This window comes from Papio anubis, chromosome 11, assembly GCF_008728515.1.
Source record: "Papio anubis isolate 15944 chromosome 11, Panubis1.0, whole genome shotgun sequence".
Classification (NCBI taxonomy): domain Eukaryota; kingdom Metazoa; phylum Chordata; class Mammalia; order Primates; family Cercopithecidae; genus Papio; species Papio anubis.
Window position 1 is genome coordinate 86,366,347 of NC_044986.1, and position 20,697 is coordinate 86,387,043.

General features: G+C 43.3%; 1 protein-coding gene across 1 annotated transcript; it reads left to right on the forward strand.

The window, feature by feature from the left end:
* C11H10orf53 (chromosome 11 C10orf53 homolog) lies at nucleotides 1–15,774 on the forward strand. The gene is made up of 3 exons (XM_003903625.2): nucleotides 1–155; nucleotides 14,393–14,512; nucleotides 15,181–15,774. The coding sequence occupies exons 1-3, from the start codon at nucleotides 59–61 to the stop codon at nucleotides 15,243–15,245; spliced, it is 282 nt and encodes a 93-aa protein (XP_003903674.1). The 5' UTR covers nucleotides 1–58; the 3' UTR covers nucleotides 15,246–15,774.
* The last annotated feature ends 4,923 nt before the right edge of the window (nucleotides 15,775–20,697 follow it).

Sequence of the window (20,697 nt, forward strand, 5' to 3'; positions counted from 1 at the left end):
GGTTGCTTAGCAGCGTGTGTTTCTCCTTAGCCTTGGCTGCAGCGGCCGAGGCCTGGCGATGCCCAAGAACGCAGTGGTCATCTTGCGGTATGGGCCCTACAGCGCGGCAGGCCTGCCGGTGGAGCACCACACCTTCCGCCTGCAGGGCCTGCAAGGTGGGCCTCCCCGCCCGCCGCGTTCGCCCCTGAGCGCCCCAGCCTCTGAGCATCCGTGCAGGTGGTGCCCCGTGCCTAGGCCTTCCTGCCTCAGACTCCGACGAAGCGCCACCTCTCCAGGAAATCTTCCGCAGGATGATGTAGCAACCTATGGCTTCTAGGGCTGGGCTAAAAGCGTGGGAACGCTCTTCTATCCAAGAGTGAGCTGTGGGCCCACCCAGTGCCCAGCAAATTACAGAAATTACCTCCCTAGAAAAAATTACATAACCCTGCTTTAAGAATTGGGAAACTGAAGATCAAGAATATTAAGTGACTTTAACAAGTCAAATGGCTGGGAAGTAGCATTGCTGGGATTCCATCTCTTAATCGTTCATGCAACAGACTTTTATTAAGCACCCAGTGTGTGTTGGACACCCTTCCAGGGACTGAGGACACACTGTTAAACAGTGATGAATGTCTTTGAAGTAATCTCCTTGTTAACTGCTAAATGACAGTTGTGCCTAAGCTCTAACTGAGGCTAGGGTGGTGCCATGGGAACTAACCATAGTGGGACCTGTGACTAGCTATAATGGGAGGGGAGAGGGAGAGGTCTGGAAAGGCTCATTTAAGTGGAGCATTAAATGAGCCCACATTTGAGCAGACCTTTAAAGAATGAGTAGAAACTAACCAGGTAAAGAGAGGAATGCCTCCCAGGCAGAGGAGACTAATAATGTAGGCAATGGCTGGAGGCATTCAACAAACGATGTATTAATACTTGTTAAACTGATGGGGGATGAGGCTGGAGTGGTAGTCAGGGGCCAGATGCTGCAGGGCCACAGATAAGTTTTAGGCAGGGATGAAGCTGTTACCACTCTGAGAACAGATTAGAGTGGGGCAAGAGTGGAAACAAGGAAAACAAGACTGTTGGGGGTGGTCCAGGGCTGAGATGAAAGTAGCTTGGACCATAAAGGAGACCATGGATCAAAGTGAAAGCAATGGTACTTCCTGAGAGGATGGATATGTGAGGTAAGGGTAAAAAGAATGTTATCCGGATCTAGTCAGCGTCTGGCTTGAAACAGTGCTGATGGATGGACGTACTGTCCACTAAAATCGAAGACACCAAAGATGGACCACAATTTGGAGGAATATGTGAAACAGTTCCAGAGGAACAGTCTATTTTGGACATACAGATAGTCCCCGACTTAGACTTTTTGACTTTAGGATGGGTTTACTGGAAGGTAACCCTATCGTAAGTCGAGGCAAATCTGAACTTACAGTGGTTCTACTTAATGATTTTTCCACTTTATGATGGGCTTATCCAGGTATTAAGCCCACTTTCCATTTACAGTGCGTTTATTGGGACCTAACCCCATCGTAAGTCAAGGAGCATCTGAATTAAGCTTCATGTGCTTTCAGTTACCTTGACAGAGGTGCTGAATCAGCTCTGTTGTTCTGGAGTTCAGAGAAAAAGTCTGAAATGGAGATAGAAAGATGTGAGTCATTGACTTGGAGAGAACATATAGAATGAGATGAGGGCCCAGGAATCAGCATTGATGAACTCCCATCATATGACCCAAACTAAGAATCTTCCAGGGAAAATACCCTGAAGTTGAAGGACACAAAAATTAGTTTTAGCTGAGCAATCGGGGAAAGCCTCCTGGAGGAGATGGCATTTGAGTTTGAGTTTGAAGGATGGGTAGGATTTCAGTCAGCAGAGGAAGTTGCTTTCTGTGAGAGAACAGTTGATAGAGAAATTTGTGTTGCAAATACTTCCATGTTTGTATTCATCTATTGGGACTGCCATAACAAAATACTATAGACTATGGGACTTAAACAATAGAAATACATTTTTTCAGTCTAAAGGCTAAAAGTCCCTGATCAAGGTCTGACAAGGTTAGCTTCTGGTGAGGGCTCTGGGCACTCTTCCTGGCTTACTGACAGCCACCTTCTCTCTTGTCCTAACCTGGTGGGATTTTTTAGGGAGAGCGAGGAGCAAGCTCTCTGGTGTCTGTTCTTATAAGAAGAAATACACTAATCCTATCAGATTAGGTCCTCACTCTTATAACCTCATTTAACCTTAATTACTTCTTTAAGGACCTATCTCCAAATACAGTCACATTGGAGTTAGGGCTTCCATATATGAAGTTGGGGGAAGGGGGCAACAATTCAATTCATAGCAGTGTTGCATGGTGATGCTTAAAATGTTTTGAAGTTTTGGCTAAGAACACAGCCTAAATAAGTGACTTTTCTCTTCCTTCCCCTCTGATGAGCCACACCTACTCACCCTCACCTCATAATCCACCTTTAGTTTATGTTCACTTTCTCTAAAGATAACGTGGGTAAAATATGTATTTAAAATTTTGCCATTTTAACCATGTTAAGCATACAATTCAGTGACATTAATTATCTTTACAATGTTGTGGAACCATCACTGTTCTCTCTTTTTAAAATTTTTCGACACCCCAGACAGAAACTGTATTCATTAAGCAATAACACTCTGTCCCTCTGTGTCCGGAATGTATTCCTTCTGGTGGGTTCTTGGTCTTGCTGACTTCAAGAATGAAGCCACAGACCTCACAGTGACTGTTACAGCTCACAAAGTGGTGTGTCCAGAGTTGTTTGTTCCTCCCAGTGGGTTCATGGTCTGGCTGACTTCAGGAATGAAGTTGCAGTCCCTGGCAGTGAGTGTTACAGCTCTTAGAGGTGGTGCAGACCCAAGGAGTGAGCAGCAGCAAGACTTATTATGAATAGCAAAAGAACAAAGCTTCCATAGCGTGGAAGGGGATGCAAGCAGGTTGCCGCTGCTGGCTAGGGAGGCCAGCTTTTATTTCCTTATTTGGCCCCACTCATGTCCTGCTGATTGGTCCATTTTTACAGAATGCTGATTGGTGCTTTTACAATCCTCTAGCTAGACACAGAGCGCTGATTGGTGCATTTACAATCCTCTAGTTAGACAGAAAAGTTCTCCAAGTCCCTACCCAAACCAGAAGCCCAGCTGGTTTCACCTCTCACCTCCATCCCCAGCCCCTGGTAACCTGCAATCTACTTTGTAGTTTTTTTCAGTTAGCATAATATTTCAAGGTTTATCTGTGCTACACATGTATTATAGTACTTTATTCCTTTTTGTGGCAGATATACCATCTTTTGTTTATCCATTCATCTGTTGATAGACACTTGGGTTGTTTCCACCTTTCCGCTACTGTGAATAGTGCTGTTATGAACATTGGTAAACACATATCTGTTTGAATCCCTATGTTTCAAGGGAGTGAAATTGCTGAGTCATATAGTAATTCCATATTTAACTTTTTGAGGAATGACCAAACTGCTTTCTGAAGCAGCTGCACCATTTTACATTCCCACTAGCAATGCACAAGGATTTCAATTTTCTTTGGTTTTAATTATAGCCATCCCAGTAGGTGTGAAATGGTAACTTGTGGTTTTCACTTAAATTTCCCTAATGATTGGTGATGTTGAACATCTTTTCATGTGCTTATTGACCATTTGTATGTCTTTGGAGAAATGTCTGTTCTTTGCCCATTTTTTAAATTCAGTTGCACTTTTTTTGTTACTGAGTTGGAAAATTTATTTAGATATTCTGAATATGAGACCCTTAATAGATAAATGATTTGCAAATATTTTCTCCCACTCTGTAAATTAGCTTTTCACTTTCTTGATAGTGTCCTTTGCTGCACAAAAGTTTTAATTTTAATGAAGTCCAATTTATCTGTTTTTTTCTTATGTTACCTGTGATATGTTGTTTAAGAAACCATTGTCTGCTGGGCGCAGTGGCTCACACCTGTAATGCCTGCACTTTGGGAGGCTGAGGCAGGTGGATCACTTGAACCCAGGAGTTCAGGACCAACCTGGTTTGAAGTTCAAAACCAGCCTTTTTTTGTAGAAACCAGCCATCTCTATAGAAAAGACAAAAATTAGGTGGGTGTGATGGCGCGCAACTGTAGTCCCAGCTACTCAGTAGGCTGAGGTGGGAGGATCGCTTGAGCCCTGGAGGCCGAGGTTGCAGTGAATCAAGGTTGTGCCACTGCACTCCAGACTGGGTGACAGAACAAGGGACTCTGTCTAAAAAAAAAGAAAGAAACCATTGTCAAATCTAAGATTATGCAGATTTGCCCCTATGTTTTCTTCTAAGAGTTTTATAATTCCTAAATTTAGATCTTTGACCCATTTTGAGTTAATTTTTGTATATGGTGTAATGTAAGGGTCCAAATTCATTCAAAAGATATTCATGTGGATATCCATTATCCCAAGACCTTTTGTTAAAGAGACTGTTCTTTACCCATTGAATGGTCTTCGCATCCATGTCAAGCATCAACTATTCATTCATATCAGTCATTGTGAACATTTATTTCTAGGCTCTCAATTCTATTCCATTGCTCTATATGTCTATCCTTATGTCTGTATCACATGATTTTGATTACTGTAGCTTTCTAGTAAGTTTTGAAATCAGGAAATGTGAGTCTTCCAACTTAGTTTTTTCTCAAGATTGTTTTATCTATTTTAGGTACCTTGCAATTCCCTATGAATTTTATGATAGGTTTTTCCACTTCTGCAAAAAACACCATTGGGAATGTGATAGGTATTGCATAGAATCTGTATAATCCTTTGGGTAGTATTGTTATTTTAACAATGTTAAGCCTTTTAGTCCATGCACACAGGATGCATTTTCATTTATTTAGATCTTCCTTAATTTCTTTTAGCAACTTTTATAGTTTTCAGTGTATAAGACTTGCACCTAATTGTTTGCATATATTCCTAAGTGTTTTGTTCTTTTAAATACTATTATAAATGGAATCGTTTTCTTTATCTCCGTTTCAGATCAATCATTGCTAGTGTGTGGAAATACAACTGCTTTTTGTGTGTTAATTTTGTTAATTTCTTCAACTTTGCCAATTTCATTTATTAGCACTAACAACTTTTTTTTTAAGAACACTAGCAGTTTTGGGATATAAGAGCATGCAATCTGCAAATAGAGGTAGTCTTCTTCCTTTCCAATTTAGATGACTTTTATTTCTTTTTCTTGCCTAATTTATCTTTCTGGTACTCCTAATACTATGTTAAATAGAAGTGGCAAAGGTGGGGCGTCCTTGCCTTGTTCTTGATCTTAGGGGGAAAACGTTTAGTGAGCCTCCTTCAAGGCCTTAAGAGAAGGCCTTAAGAGAACAAATGTTGATGTTTTTCAAACAACAAGGGACTCTCCCCAAGACTGCAACATGGAAACTCTACTTCTCTCTGTAGTCTAGCCTGTGAACCAATTCCTCAAAATCTCTCTCTCTCTTCCTCTCTCTCTCTATAGATAGATAGATAGATAGATTTATAATTAAAATTATATGAACAAAATGAGAATATCAATAAAGAGAAATTCTAAAAAGGAACCAGTCATACAGTTTATATAGTATGTTTGTGTGTATATACACACACAAACACACACGCGCACACACACAGATGGTCCCTGACTTACAATTGTTTGACTTACGATTTTTGACTATATGCTGATGCTTTCAGCTGTGTACATTAATGGTGAGTACCCATACAACCCCATTCTGTTTTTCACTTTCAGTGTAGTATTCAATAAGTTATGTAAAATATTCAACATTTTATTGTAAAATAGACTTTGTATTAGATAATTTTGCCCAACTGTAGGCTAATGTAAGTGTTCTGAGCATGTTTAAAGTAGACTAGGCTAAGCTATGACGTTCAATATGTTAGGTGCCCTAAATGCATTTTTAACTTACAATATTTTCAACTTACGATGAGTTCATCAAGACTTAAGTTCATTGTTAGTTAAGAAACATGTGTATATATGTATAATATATATATATATATATTTGTGTATGTATATGTACACACACACACACACACACACAGTCACACACATATTTATTTTATTGGTTCTCTTTCTCTGGAGAATTCTGACCAATACAACGGGTTCTTGTTTTTTCCTTTCTGCACTTTAAATATGTATCCCACTGCCTTCTGGCCTCCATGGCTTCTGGTGAGAAAGCTGATAATCTTACAGACAATCTGTGTGTGATGAGTCATTTCTTTCTCACTGCTTTCAAGATTCTCTCTTTGTATTTTGACAATTTGTTTCTAATGTGTCTTAATATAATACTCTTCGAGTTTATTCTGCTTGGAGTTGGTTGAACTTCTTGGGTAGGTATTTTCATGTCTTTCATCAAATTTGGGATGTTTTCAGCCATTATTTCTTCAGATATTCTTTCTGTCCCTTTATCTATTTCGTTTTCTCCTGGGACTTCCACTAGGTATATGTTGTTATACTTGAGGGCATGGTCTCCAGGGCTGTTCATTTTTCTTCATTCTTTTTCCTTTCTACTCCTCAGACTGAGTAGTCTCAGTTGCCCTGTCTTCAAATTTGCTGATTTCGTCTGCTTACTCAAATCTGCTGTTGAATCCGTGTAGTACATTTTTCATTTTAGTTATTATACTTTTCAACTCCAGGACTTGTTTGATTCCTTTTTAGAATTTCTCTTTATTGATATTCTCAGTTTGTTCATACATCATTTTTCTAATTTCTTTTAGTTCTTTGTCTCTGGCTTCCTTTGGCTCTTTGAGCATATTTAATATAGTTGATTTAATGTAAGTCCAATGCCTGGGCTTCCTCAGGAACAGTTGCTGTTAATTAATTTTTTTCCTTTGCATGGCCCATACTTTCCTAATTTTTTGTATGCTTTGTGACTTTTTGTTGAAAACTGGACATTCAAATATTATAATGTATAATTTCTGGAAATCAGATTCCCCTCCTTCCCCAGAGCTTGCCATTCCTAACTGTTGAAGGCTTAGCTTGTGGTCAGTCAGTGTTTTGACTAAAGATTTCTTGAATGCAAGGAGCTTTAAAATCAAACAAACAAAAACCCTCTCCCGTTATTTGTGTATTTGCTCCATTTTGAGACACTCCTATAAAACTTGGCTAGGCTGTTTACAATTTTGCCTCAGCCTTTACTTCCTGCTTTCACGAACCTATAGATCAGCCAGTGATGAAATTGCAGGATCTTCGTGGTCTTTTTTGAGCATGCATCCTGATCTGAGCCTGTACTGACTTTCTAAATTCCCCAGTATACATGGGTGCTTTTGAATGCCCTAATTTTTCAAAGAAACTCTGTCTAGATTTTCTCTTAGGCTTTATGAGATCTGTTGTGTGTCTCAACTGTAATCTTTTACCCAGGCAGCTGCAGGTTTTTCATTTGCCTTACAATGTTTGCGAGCACTGCCCACAGTTTTTCCACCCTGTGTGAATTCCAAGTTAGGCAAACAAACACAAGTGCCTTGATTCAGTTCTTCAGGAAGCCCACAGATGGCTTAGAACAGACAAACACAGTAATCTGTAAATAAGGTCCACTCTGCTCCCTCTGGAATCAAGAACCAGAGTCCCATACTGGGAACACAGGCTGCTATCTTCAAGACTGCCACCAGGTCAGGGAAGAGGTGCGGCAAGGGCAGGCAAATATGCCACAAAGCTTTCCTACCATTTTAAAGCTACCTTTTCTTTGATTCAGTATTCACTTGGTTGCTGTAGACCTTTGACCATTTTCTAGAGTTTTGACAATGTTTCTAGAGTTTTGACAATTGTTTGTTTTTGTGTATCTGCAGAGGAATGGGAATTTGGAGCTGTCTGCTCCGCTGTTTTGTGGAAGTTTTATGTTCCTTGCTCCTGCCACAACCAGGATGATTGTAGGAGTTCCATTAGATCATTTATATACCAAAATTTTTATTAAAGCAGAATGCATAAGTGAACGTTTTGTTATAATATACAACTTAACAGTATTGGGGGAAACTCCCCATCTAGTTTGTCCACAAATCCTGTCAGCCTTACTTGTCACCTCTCCCTGGTCACTTATCTCCTGCCTACATTCTTGGCACTTCTGGCAGAGAGATGGCATGAGCAGAGGATAAGCACAGGGACTCTGAAGTCAACACCTACAGTTTGAATTGGGCTCCACCATTTAGTAGCTTTGTAGTCAAGGTGAAAATCAAGTGGTTTTACCTTTATGAGCCTCAGTTTCCTTGTTTGTAAAAGAGGAATGTGAATCCCTGCGTCACCGATGTGAGATTCTGATGAGCAAGTGCATGTAAAGTAATGAACTCCATGACTGCACACAGTAAGGGCTCTGCAAGAATTAATTCTTATTGTTCCTGAGGAAGGTTCATTGAGAAGGGGGGGTGCAGGCAGCCTGGGCACTTCTGTGGAGCAGCAGGCTATTGGGTCTGGTTGGAGGAGGATGTGCAACAAGGGAGTCCAGCCTGTCTCATCCTTGGCAACAGGAAGCCAGCGAAGGTTCTTGAGCTAAAGGATGATGAAATCAGGGATGTACCTTAAGAGTCCAATTTTGGAAGAAGAAATTTAAGAAGGAGAAGTGGCAGGGTGTGGGGTGGAATGAGCTATTAAGAAATATTAAGCCAGTGGCTAGAAATTACGGTCTGGAGTTTGGAAGAAAGATGAAGGCAGGAGATTTGAGTCAAGAGTAGCTATGACTTTAAATGACATCTATATGCTGATGAACTTCCAAATTTATGTCTTTAATCAGGACCTGTCGTTGCCACTGGCATGTTGAGTAGGCATCTCAGACTTAGTATGCCCCAAATTTCCAACTAGACTCCTAGCACTCACCCCCACCAGCAGCTCTGCCCACTTCCCCTCTCCACTGCTCACAGCAGCTCCATCTTGCAGTTACTCAGGCCTGACACCCTGCAGGCACCTCTCACTCCTCTTTCCCTCACACTCCCTGTTTAGTCTGTCAACACAATTTGTCAGCTTTGCCCTCGAAGTACACCCAGAATTAATCCCTCTTAGGCCTCCTGACTACCCCCTCTGCATTTTTTGTCCACTCGCCATCATCTCCTGCCTGGATTACTGCCATGGCCTCCTGACTCCGTTCCCTGCGACCCTCATCTGCTTGCAGTCTGTTCTCAGCACCACAGACAGCTGATACTGGTAAACCTGAATCACAGCACGGCCTTTACCCCTGAGAACATTCCAGGGGCCCCCAGCTCACTCAGGGGGGAAGCCAAAGGCTCACATGGCCCCCTAGGCTTCTCATGGCCCTCCAGGCTCCTTATGGCCCCCCAGGCTCCTTATAGCCCCTCTGATCTCACCCCCTCCTGCTTCTGCCTATCCTCTCCCTGGCCCGCTGCTGCAGCCACAGCCACCTCCTGCAGTCCTTCAGTGCTCCTAGCCAGCACCCACCTTGGGGCTTCACAGCCACTCTGCCTAGAATGCTCTTTCCCACGTGGTTTTCAGCTTCATTCTCTCAGTCTCAAGATATTCCTCAAAAGTCACTTTCATGGGCAGGCCTTCCTTGGACATCCCACCAAAAACGTCAACACTTCCCTCTGCCTCCCTCTTCCTGCTCTCCCTTCCCTCCTTATTTCTTCTTCGTGCTCGTGATTACCTACCTCAGCACGCACTCACCTGTATACCTTGTTACCCTTCTCCCCCACTTGGAGGCATGCTTTGAGGAGGGAAGGGGCAGGGGTTCTTGTCTGGTTCTGTTCTCTGCTGGGTCCCAGCCCAGAGCTGTGCCTGGCATATTGTAAGAATAAACCTTAGTTAAGAAAATCAACCTGCATAAAGCCGAATGCTAGAACCACAGGAGGCAAGACTGCAGAGGAAGCAAGGAAAGACGGGACTGGAGATGGCAGGACGACGAGACAGCCCCCCTGAGGGCAAGGTGTGTTAAGAGGAGCAGCCTGTGGAGGAGCAGGCGCAGACTGAGGAGAGAACTGGAGGCATAAGGGAGCAGGTGATGGCATTTCGAGAAGAAAATGACCAGTGGGCTCCAAACTATTGAGCAGAGGTGATTTCTAGGGAGAGAAGAATTCATGGCTGATTAAAGACTGAGAAAAAGAGTATTTTCCTAATTTACCCTCAGCAGGAGAGTAAATTGAACTGTCATCCTAGAGGACAACTTGTCAGTGTCTGTTAAAATGTGATCATATACTGTAGAATTCAGCTGTTCCATTTCTCAGTATCTTCCTTATAAAAGAAAAAACAAACCTCACGCACGCACAAGGATGCATGCTGTGAATCTTTTCTACAACATTCTCAGTGATAGCGAAAAATTGGAAACAACCAGAAAAAGGAATGACTAAATAAATTGTAGTGCATACATCATGTAAAATGCTACACTGTAGAAGAACGCAGCCGCTCCATGTGTGTGACAGACTGGGGCACACGATGCAGTGCGAAGGGAACAAAGCATGGTCTTGAATGCCGTGGTCTTACTGCCACTGAAAAAGACAGAGGGAGAGAAGAATTAGGGGTGATTTTTAAAATGTTGTCCTTTTCTATAATTTTAAAGTTTTTTTAAAAAAAAAAAACTATGAATCTGCATTACATTGATAACTTGATTTTTTAAATTTAGAGTTCAAAAAACATATTTGTTTTTACCATCAAAAGTACTTTAAAGAACCAAGAAAGGAGGTGGGTCCGAGAGGGGTGGGGAGCTCTGGGAAGCCACTGAATTGCGATGGTTTCCTGACCTCTGAGAGGGCAGGCTGTGGACCTGGTGAGCTGAAGGCTTCCCTGCAGGAGGTGGGCGGGTAGAAACACAGCAAAAAGGAAGGCAGCAGGCGCAGGCGGCACTTCCCACAGTAGGGGAGGGGAAGAGTATTTGGAGAAGAGCAAGAGAAGCATTTTTATGGCTGAAGGAGACTTGAGGGTTGCAAGGTATCAGTAGGTGGTTGATTTGTAAAGTCAGTTCTGTATATCGATGAATGATAAGTCATATAATACCGGCAGCCAACAAGGGCCAGGGTGTTCACCGCAGCGAAGCAGGGAGCATCTGCACCCCCCACAACTGTAGACCCAGCAGGCAGAGAGTGGTACCTTTGCAGGCCCTCCTCTGTAAAATCTGCATCTGAATTCTGTGTTTCTTTTAAAATTACAGCTCTTTATCATTTCCCGAAGCCCTGCTGGCTTTAGAAATAGGCCTGATCTTTTCTGAACTTACCATGCCTTTAGCAATCTGAAAATTTTTGTTCTCTCTTTATTATCCATGAATTATAATAACTCAGCAAAATGTTTCCACTATGACCTCAATGCTGGTGAAGCTAAACTAATGCTTAACAAAAAGTTCTAAGTAATTTCCCTGGCCACGCTTGCCCCTTGCGTGCTGTACTTAAGTTTGCCAAATGACCCACTCAAAGGGCTTGGAAGGAATTGAAACCAATCCAGAAAATAGAATCCACCCTACGTAGCTGAGACACCCTGTGTGCCATTCTCCTGTGCTAGCTATGCATCGGTGGCCCTCGCTCGTGGGCGTGAGTATGCCTCTGTGCTGAGTAGAGGAGGGAGAGAGGTCTGTTTACCTTTACTTCCTGACCAGTGGCATTTAAATCATTCGCAGATGGTGAGCAATTCCACCAGCACCGGCAAGAAGGGAGCCTTTTCCATGTCCCTTCCGTTTATTTAGATCCCCCTTGAAGAATGAGGTGCCACTTCAAAGAGGCAGGCGGGCTGCAGGTGGCCTTATAGCTTCTGGTTGATTTATGCTGGAGTTTACCCACTGCCTTTGCACAGGCTTTGTTTCAGGGAGTATATTTATCTGACCTTTCTTTGACTAGACAACCCCACAGCAGCTCATGGGAGGAAATGGGTGCTCCATTTAGAGAGGTGGCATTTGGATGAGCTGCAGGAATTCCGGGGTGTCTAGTGTTTGATCCCTTAAGCCTGCACTGGCCACCTTAGAGCCAGCTCAACACCTCCCAGAGTGATGGGAAGGGAGTGTCCTGGGGCTGAATATTCAATGTAGACTCTGAGGCAGCTTGTCACTTTAGCAAGAATCAGACTTAGGTCACTCTGTGGGTCAAAAAGTGTCATGGGCAGTGCCCAGGGCCATTCTATGTTTGCTTCTTCAGTGAGCCTGTATTAAAACCAGGCACTTGGAGAGAATTCTGGTCAGTGAGGAAGACACGTGCCCTTTAAGACCATGAGAGCCTGTACTTTGCGCCCCTGTAGAGGGCAGAGTGATGAGTGGTGTGTCTCTTAAGAGGGTTTCTTCCTGTTGGACTTAATTTGCCCGAAGATGAGGTGGACCCCCACTATTCAGCACCCCTCAACTCTATAGGGTGAGTGATTCGGTGGATCAAATACTGTTTCTGAGCTACACCATGCTGTGTAAGTGCCACTGTCCTCTTAAAACGAACTCCAAGCTCAGATGTCACATGAGGCTCAGTCAGCAGGCCCTGCAGGAGGGCCAGGGGCAGGTTACAGCGTGCTTGCCTCCTGGGGCCTCCTCCCATAGGGCTGCTCCTCCCATAGGGCTGCTCCTCGCTCACAGTCCATGCACCCTCACTTCTCCAGGCCTTAGAGAGTTGGCACTGGATTTTAACCGCAGAGTGGCAGCACCTTGCCTCACAGGTGGGGGTGGAGGGCTGGTGTAAGGTGGGAATGGAGAAGCTGTTTTGCTCCTGATTTCTTCCTGTCAAATTGAAGTTTGTCGTCAGACAAATGCAGCCCCAGGAGTGTCGTCAGACAAATGCAGCTCCCCCGTCCTGAGGGGTTGCTGCTGAGGGAGCGTGGGATCCCAGAAATCTCTGCACATGGACTGCCTTTATGTCTCCCTAGATGATCAGCTGCCTTTCCACACGAGCTGGACCACTTCATTTAAACAAGTCATGGGTCCAAGCTGAGTGTCTTCTTCAAAGACGTTTAAGAACAAAACACTTAAACAGGATACAATAAATATGCCAACGAAAAAGATGCAACCATTTTTTAGAGACGCATTAGCTGACGCGGGTCAATTAGGGCCACCTCTGGGTACCCAGGGAGTGCTGTCTTGTTAATGGAGATCCTTGCTGAGTCTTTTTCTGAAGTTCCTTTCCAGAAGTGAAATTAAAATTGCAGAATTAAAATGTTCACAGTTGGGGCTGGATGTTCTTGAACTGATTGAAAGATGAAGAAGTGGACACACCAACATTTTGAAACAGCAATTGTCTCTGTAATTAAGTGCAATTAGCTGACATAACTGTTTGCTTTACTCTGTGTAAAACTGATTGAAATGGCAAGACTTTAAAGAGTATGCCCCAGTCTGTTTTCTCTTTCCATCCTAACCAAAATTCTCACCAACATATGAAGACCAACAAAGGTAATGATTGGCACACTCACTCTAATATTGATGTTATAGGATAAATATATCCAGGAAACTGGAGAGAAATACATTGGAAAAAATAGAGCTCTAGGCTGTCTAATGTACATCATTTCATCTAAGCCACACACCTTTGCATTTCCACAATAAAAAGATTAAATCCAACAATTATTCCATGACTGATCTCTGGGGAAGGAGCCATTCAATGTAAGTGATAACCAAAATGCAGATTCCAAAGGTAAGAATAAAAGTTACTTCATTAGCTTTTCTAAAAAACTTTTTTTTCGGATTATTATAGGCAATCTGGAAAATGCTGAAAGAATAAAGAGAAAAAAATTTCCCATAATCTCACCACAGACAGATATTCAATGGGTATTTTCTTCATCCTTACATACATATTTGAATTCATATTGACTATATATTTTAAACATGTATTATACATATTTGTATCCTAAGTTTTTGCTTATATTGCAAGTATTTTTCTTGCCATTAAAAAAGTTCATAAACATTTTTATAAATGTCCAAATGGACGTTCCACCATTTATTTGGCCATCCTCTCATTATTGGATATATAAGTTATTCACAGTATTTTGCTATCATAATAATAGAGAAAAGACATCTTGTTGCAAAAATCTGCCTGTATTGTTTTATTTTTTTCTTTGGGAAGCTTTCTTTTAAGTGTAATTTCCTGGACTAAAGGTTAGAATCATTTTTTGAGGCTTTTGGTAGGTACTGCCAGATTGCCCTCCAAAAGGTGCTCAATGTGTACTTCCATCAGCAGGATAAGAAGTTGCCTGTTCCCCTGAGTCTTCTCCAGCACTGAGTGTGGTCTCTATGAGATTGAGCCTCTGGAAAGCCCAATAGCCCTTTACTAGCGAAAGCTCATTGTTTAACAGATCACTTCGGTGTGGGACAAATAGCAACTGAAACCTGAATTACTCAGGCCTCTGGCTGTGCTTCCCAGCAAAGGTGAGGGCACCTGGGACCAGCACCCAGAAAGTGCCTACCAGGGCAGTTAAGTGATACCCATGAGCAGCTAGATGACAGACAAACTACTGTCATCATGAAGACTGCTACCAATCAGGTTAGTTTGAAGTCTGACCCCATGTCACTCACCTCCTTTTCTGTCCTTCCCAGCTGTGTTGGCCAGAGATGGACACGAGGTAATCCTAGAGAAGATAGAAGACTGGAATGTGGTGGAACTCATGGTGAATGAAGAAGTCGTCTTCCACTGCAACATTAAGGACTTGGAGTTCGGTAAGCAACTTGGCGACATTTCCAGCCAGGATTTTGCCTCCTCTGAGGAGTCCCTCAATTTCTAGTTGAAATTATCAGTATGTCATGCCTGAATTCAAATTGGGTTTCTTTCTGAGGCTGAAACTTCTACTGAAAGCCCTGTGCTTTCAGTGGCACACACAGGAGAACATCCAAAACCACACAGTAAAGTGTGTGATGCTTTGAGTCTTCCCAAACATTGGAAACAGCAGAGGAAGGAAAATGAAGTGAAGCCCTGGACTTCAAGGGATGTGATGGAATTAAGGGATAACAGTTTTTTTTGTACTTTAATAATATACATTCTATTATTATTTGCTTTTGAAGCTGCTTTTGTTTCACTTGTTTATTCTATCCTGACTTGCTAAGATAATTTGAGTTGATATGCCAGCAGTGCATGACACTATCAGCAACATTCATGTGATGTCTTTGTCCTGGAGAGCTTCTGGCCTGGCAGACTGGCACCGTGCATGCCTCTCTGTGCTCAGAAGTTAAAGCTTTGCAATCCACTAACACTGTATTAAAAACTAGTTAACATTTTACCAGCCCGTGGCCTTTGAAAATGCACTCTGAGTGGAAGCCATAGGTATGTCTGATATGATAACAAATTGTATATAAAGCTGACCAAAAGACAATTATATCTATTTCCCTAGGAGGCGATGGTAAACTAGACCCACTGTGTGAAAAGGCCAGGATAGCCGTGCTGAACTCCTACTGATCTCCTCGTGGAACAGGCATCTCAAGTTGGTAGAACAGCAGCTGCCCCAGCCATTCTATGATACAGGGAGAAGTGGCTGGGCTGCAGTGTGGACATTGGGCTCTACTAGTCAGGCAGGGCAACTCGGGCCTGATCTCCAGCTTACACAGCCTCAGGAATCTCACCCGGCTGCACAGGAGCTCACAGAAATAATAAAAACCACATCATTTGTAACATCTCTCAATCCCAACCCATAGGGAGAGCCCTCCAATATCAGGTACACATTGAGCTGAAGGAAACAATAAAATGCAATCAAATAACAAGGTGCCATTCCTGACTAATAACACATAGTTGCCAGAAGCATCTGAGATTCCATTGTTTAGTACTCAAATTGCTCAGAACAGGTAAAATTAAAGAGAGGTTGGGGGAAGGGTGGGAATAAAGGCTTTTGAAAGTCTGAACCAAAAGCAAATGTTAATATTTGGAAACCTTGTTATTCCTACAGATTTATTTCGACTCTTGAGGGAATAAATATTTTAAATTGCTGATATAAAATTAGCTGAAATCAAATCTTCAGTTACTCTCATCTAAAACAAGAAAATGATCTGCTTTCTTTTGCATTAAGATTGTCTAAGGAGGGCACGAAAGAGTCCTTGGCAGAATGTGAGATGGTTCCCTGGTCCCTCTGGAGTAGAACACCGCCCCACAGAGTTAAAGAGGGTTTTCGCTATGTTCAGTGTGAAAATCAGTCTTGTCAAAATGATATTTTTACTTTCCAGTCTTACGCACCAATGTGTGATATACAGTCTTAACTATACAGTAACGGAGAGGGGGAAATGCAGATACTGATCGAAAGACGTCAAATGGGAGGTCATGGTAAGAAAGCCTCACACCTATGAGAGAAAATCAGATTCCCTAACAGAAGACTCTGGACCCAGGGCACCTGTGCTGAATGAGCAGGGCCTTCAGGATCGCTCAGAGAGCTGCAGCCTTGCCCCCTCTGAGAGCAGTCCTAACCATTGCCCCAGGCAACCTCAAACCTTCCTGCACCCCAGAACTTCAAAGGCCACCGGGGACCATAAAACTGCTTTCACATGTTCTTTCTCACACAGGACAAAGTAGGGGATATAATTTTTAAAACCCCAGCCCAAGCTTCACTTGTCAGCGTTGATTCAGGGATTGTGAATCACTTAGAACTCTATGGAACTATTTAAGCATCTCCTTACTGAGAAACTGGGGCTCAAAAAAGATTCTTCCTCCCAGTGTCTGGTGCCGGTTTTCACATATCTTTTGTAACCCTAGATTTAGTCCCTTTTTGTCAAAGACCAATTTAAGTTACTATAGATGTAGCATTCAATCTTTGTTTCAATATAACATTTTGCTACAAGAGAAATCCATTCTCATTAAAGAAAAATGGAAAAATACAGGTAAAAATAAAGTACAACTTTAGTAACATTTTTATATATTTCATTTTGGGTTTCTTCTATTTATGTCTAAATATTCATAAAGAGATAGACATGTAGAAATCAACTTCATCCATTTGAGATTTGTGCACAATTTTGTAAGTTTTTAAAATTTTTTCAACTTTTAGATATAGGGGGTACATGGGCAGGTATGTTGAATGTTTTCTTAAACGTAACATTTTACATAGAGCCTCTTCCCACGTGATTTGTTGATTGTCTGAGCATTTTGTCTTGAATCAGGAAATCTCTCCCTTGAGCAGTGATTTCTACTTTCATGGCCAAAATTTTTTCAATGCTGAGAACTGAAATTGCTAGCTTCCCCTGTCTGCATTTGGAGTGGGAACTTCATCTCCAAAGGCTGTGGAATCCTGTCTCCTCTAGCCCTGCAACCCCAGCATTAAACTGGTACCAAGTGCTTCCCTCGGCAGCCCCATGCCCTCCTCCAGCATCCCCCTCAACACCCCAGGTTGTATTTGTGCCTTCAGGGTAGCACCACAAGCGAAGAGGACCTGCCCTTTTTCGCTTCATGACCAGAGCTGAAGGGCAGGTAAGGCGAGTTAGTACATGGATTCTAAGAAAAACCGGAGAAGCTTCTGGGAGATGCCTGTGCCCAGAGCCCTGTGTTTCAGTTTGGATTAGAGGCAAATGATGCCTGAATCAGCATTGCTGGGAAAAATCACTGAGGTTTCCTCTGAGCCATGGGATTGGGAAGTGTGGGGGACAGGTGAGGTAGAGGGAGGAGATTATAGGGTTATTCTGCCTTCTGTATTGTTAATGTTTTTAGTGGTGGAATTGATTTTTACTTCTTATGTAAGTGTGTGTTAGGGGTACTTTTCAAACAAAACCTTAAAATAAAATCAAGGCCGGACACTGTGCCTTTTGCCTATAATCCCAGCACTTTGGGAATCCAAGGTGGGTGGATTTGCTTGAACACAGGAGTTCGAGACCAGCCTGGCCAACATGGTGAAGCCTCATCTCTACAAAAAATACAAAAATTAGCCAGGCTTGGTGGCATGCGTCTGTAGTCCCAGCTACCCGAGGGGCTGAGGCAGGAGGATCACCTGAGCCCAGGAGCTAGAGGCTGCAGCGAGCCTAGATCACACCACTGCACTCCAGCCTGGGTGACAAAGTGAGACCGTGTCTCAGAAAATAAAGATTTTGACATAGAAGCCACCTGTCTATGTGGCCTTATCCTCCTCTGTCACTGATTAAGAAGAACTTTCTCTTTGGAAATGTCTGAAGAATGTACTGTCATCCTCCTCCTTCGCCTCCCTCTCTCTTGAGCACGCACCTCCCGTCCCAGAAGCAGGAGACCCAGCTTGCTCCCCATCAAAGGCAAAAGTGCCCTGTGCTTCAACGTGCTAGGCATTCAGGTGCCTTCATGCTTTTAAAATACCACTGATTAAATCACATTTTAAGTTTTATAAGATGCCAAGTCAATGTCATTATTATTAACATGTAAAGAAAGTGTCTTTTAGAATAAAGTTAGAAGCATAGCTGTGTCTTAATTATTTGTTTTTGTTTTTGAGACAGAGTCTTGCTCTGTCACCGAGGCTGGAGTGCAGTGGCGTGACCATGGTTCACTGCAACCTCTGCCTCCTGGGTTCAAACGATCCTCCTGCCTCAGCCTCCTGAATAGCTGGGGTTACAGGCACTTGCCACCAAGCCCAGCTAATTTTTATATTTTTAGTAGAGATGGGGTTTCTCCATGTTGGCCAGGCTGGTCTCCTGACCTCAAGTGATCCACCCACCTCGGCCTCCCAAAGTGCTGGGATTACAGGCATGAGCCACACCGAGCCTGGCCCTAAACTGTCTTTAAATGAAATTTGGAATCTCTAAACTTTTTCCATTTACTTCTAAAATTTAAAAAGAACAGATTTTCAAGGGGCCTTCCTGGGTTCCTGCCTGGGGCCTTATTGGCTATATCTGCTCCCTTGGTAGAATTGCCCTTAAAATCTGACGATTGGCTGGAGGCTGTGGCTCACACCTGTAATCCCAGTGTTTTGGGAGGCCAAGATAGGACATTTGCTTGAGGCCAGGAGTTCCAGACCAGCCTGGGCAACATAGTGAGACCTCATCTCTACAAAAAGTAAAAAATTAGCTGAGCACAGTGGCATGCTCCTGTAGTCCCAGTTACTTGGGAGGCTGAGGTGGGAGAATGGCTTGAACCCAAGAGTTCAGGACTTCAGTGAGCTACAATCACACCACTGCACTCCAGCCTGGGTGACAGTGCGACCCTGTCTCAAAACACAAACAAACGAAAAAACCTGATAATCCTTGCAAGAGGGCCATATATAAGGGAACTGTGTGAAAAATCAGCTCCCCAGGTAGGTTGCTGGGACGTCTCAGTGGTGTGGAGACGAAGGGAGGACTGGACACCTGTCCTGAACAAAATCACACTGGGATTTGTTACTCTGGTTCCCCGCTTCAGACATTCATCCCCAGCCCAGCAAGCATTACAGTTAGAGAAAGAGAACATCTCAACTGGTGACAACCGACAAACGCCCTGGGGGTGTAAGATTTCCACTAAAAACACAACAGTTGGCCAAATCCAGGAAAAAGACAAGAAAATGCTAGCCCAGGTCTCGGACATAAGAACTATTCTTCCCAAACTGTCTGAACATTGAAAAGGCTGGTGGAAGGGAGCTTCCTATGAGACAGTGGTGTAATCAGGCGCTCTAGTGGCAGCTGTGAGTGGATGCGCCCACTCATAGGACGGGGTACTGCACTTCTCCCCCGTGCAAATCAGAGCACACACAGGAGGCCTCCAGAGTCAGGCAGCAGCAGACTGAGGGCACCACACTGGTGTAAGACAACAATAGGCTGGACAGCGTAGTGAGTGCCAGGGACGTGGGGAGCAGGCAGCTAGGCTAACAGCGGTGGCGGCAGCTCAGCTCTAGTGATGCTGCTGTGCAGGGTATCAATCTTCTGAATTGTTCCAGAAAAGCTGGAAATCTGGATTTTTATTAGAAACTTTTGGTTTTGAAATGTTGTTCAATTTTTCTTTTTAGCCAACAGTAAAATTTTACTGAAAGGCATTTTTAAAACAGCCCAATAATATGTCAAGATTTATCTTTTTTTTTTCTCGTGTTAACTTTTTATTTTGGTGGTTTGATCTTTTTTTTTTTTTTTGACAAGGCCTTGCTCTATTGCCCAGGCTGGAGTGAGTAGCATAGTCACAGCTCACAGCAGTCTCAAACTCCTGGGCTCAAGCAATCCTCCTGCCTCAGCCTTCCAAATAGCTGGGACTACAGGTGCATGCCACCATTCCCGGATATTTTTTCTTATTTTTTGGTAGAGATGGCTTCTCCTATGTCACCCAGGCTGGTCTCGAATTCCTGGGCTCAAGCAATCCTCCTGCCTCAGCCTCCCAAAGTGCTGGGATTACAGGCACAAGCCACCACACCCAGTATGGTGGCTCAATTAAAAAAAAAATGGTGCCAACTGAAAAAGCAGAACAACCACATTTGTGGCCCATTACTATGATGATCACCTGCTCCTGATCAAGGAGCATGGGACACCCCTTGCATGGGACACTCCAGTTTATACCTTTGGTCTGAAAGCCATTTTCCACATGAATTCCACCATCACCTTTCCCACAAGGCCCCTGGCTCTCCCGTCCACAGCTGTAGTGTGTGCAGACTACTCTTGTTTTAAGGAAACCACTTGACCCAACCTTTTGGTTATGCAAATGAAAAAGCAAAGACTCTTTGCAGATCTATGAAATAAAGACACTTGAGAAGCTGAGACCTAAAAAGCCTGATTGTTCCTGTGATCAGGTACCAGGTGGCCCAGCTGTAGGCAGAGCTCATCCCCCAGATCAGGTTGTCTGAGGGGAAGAGCCTCCAGGAAGATGTGAGCCTACTTTGCCTGCATGGTCACAGGTCTTTGTGAGCATTTGTGTCCCTGTTCTGTGGATGTTCTGTTTAGAGGAAGTCAAGAGCTGAGACCCAGCAGACTCAAGAATGGTGAGTTAGCCCCTCCTCACATGGGAGGAACCTGGCAGGTGA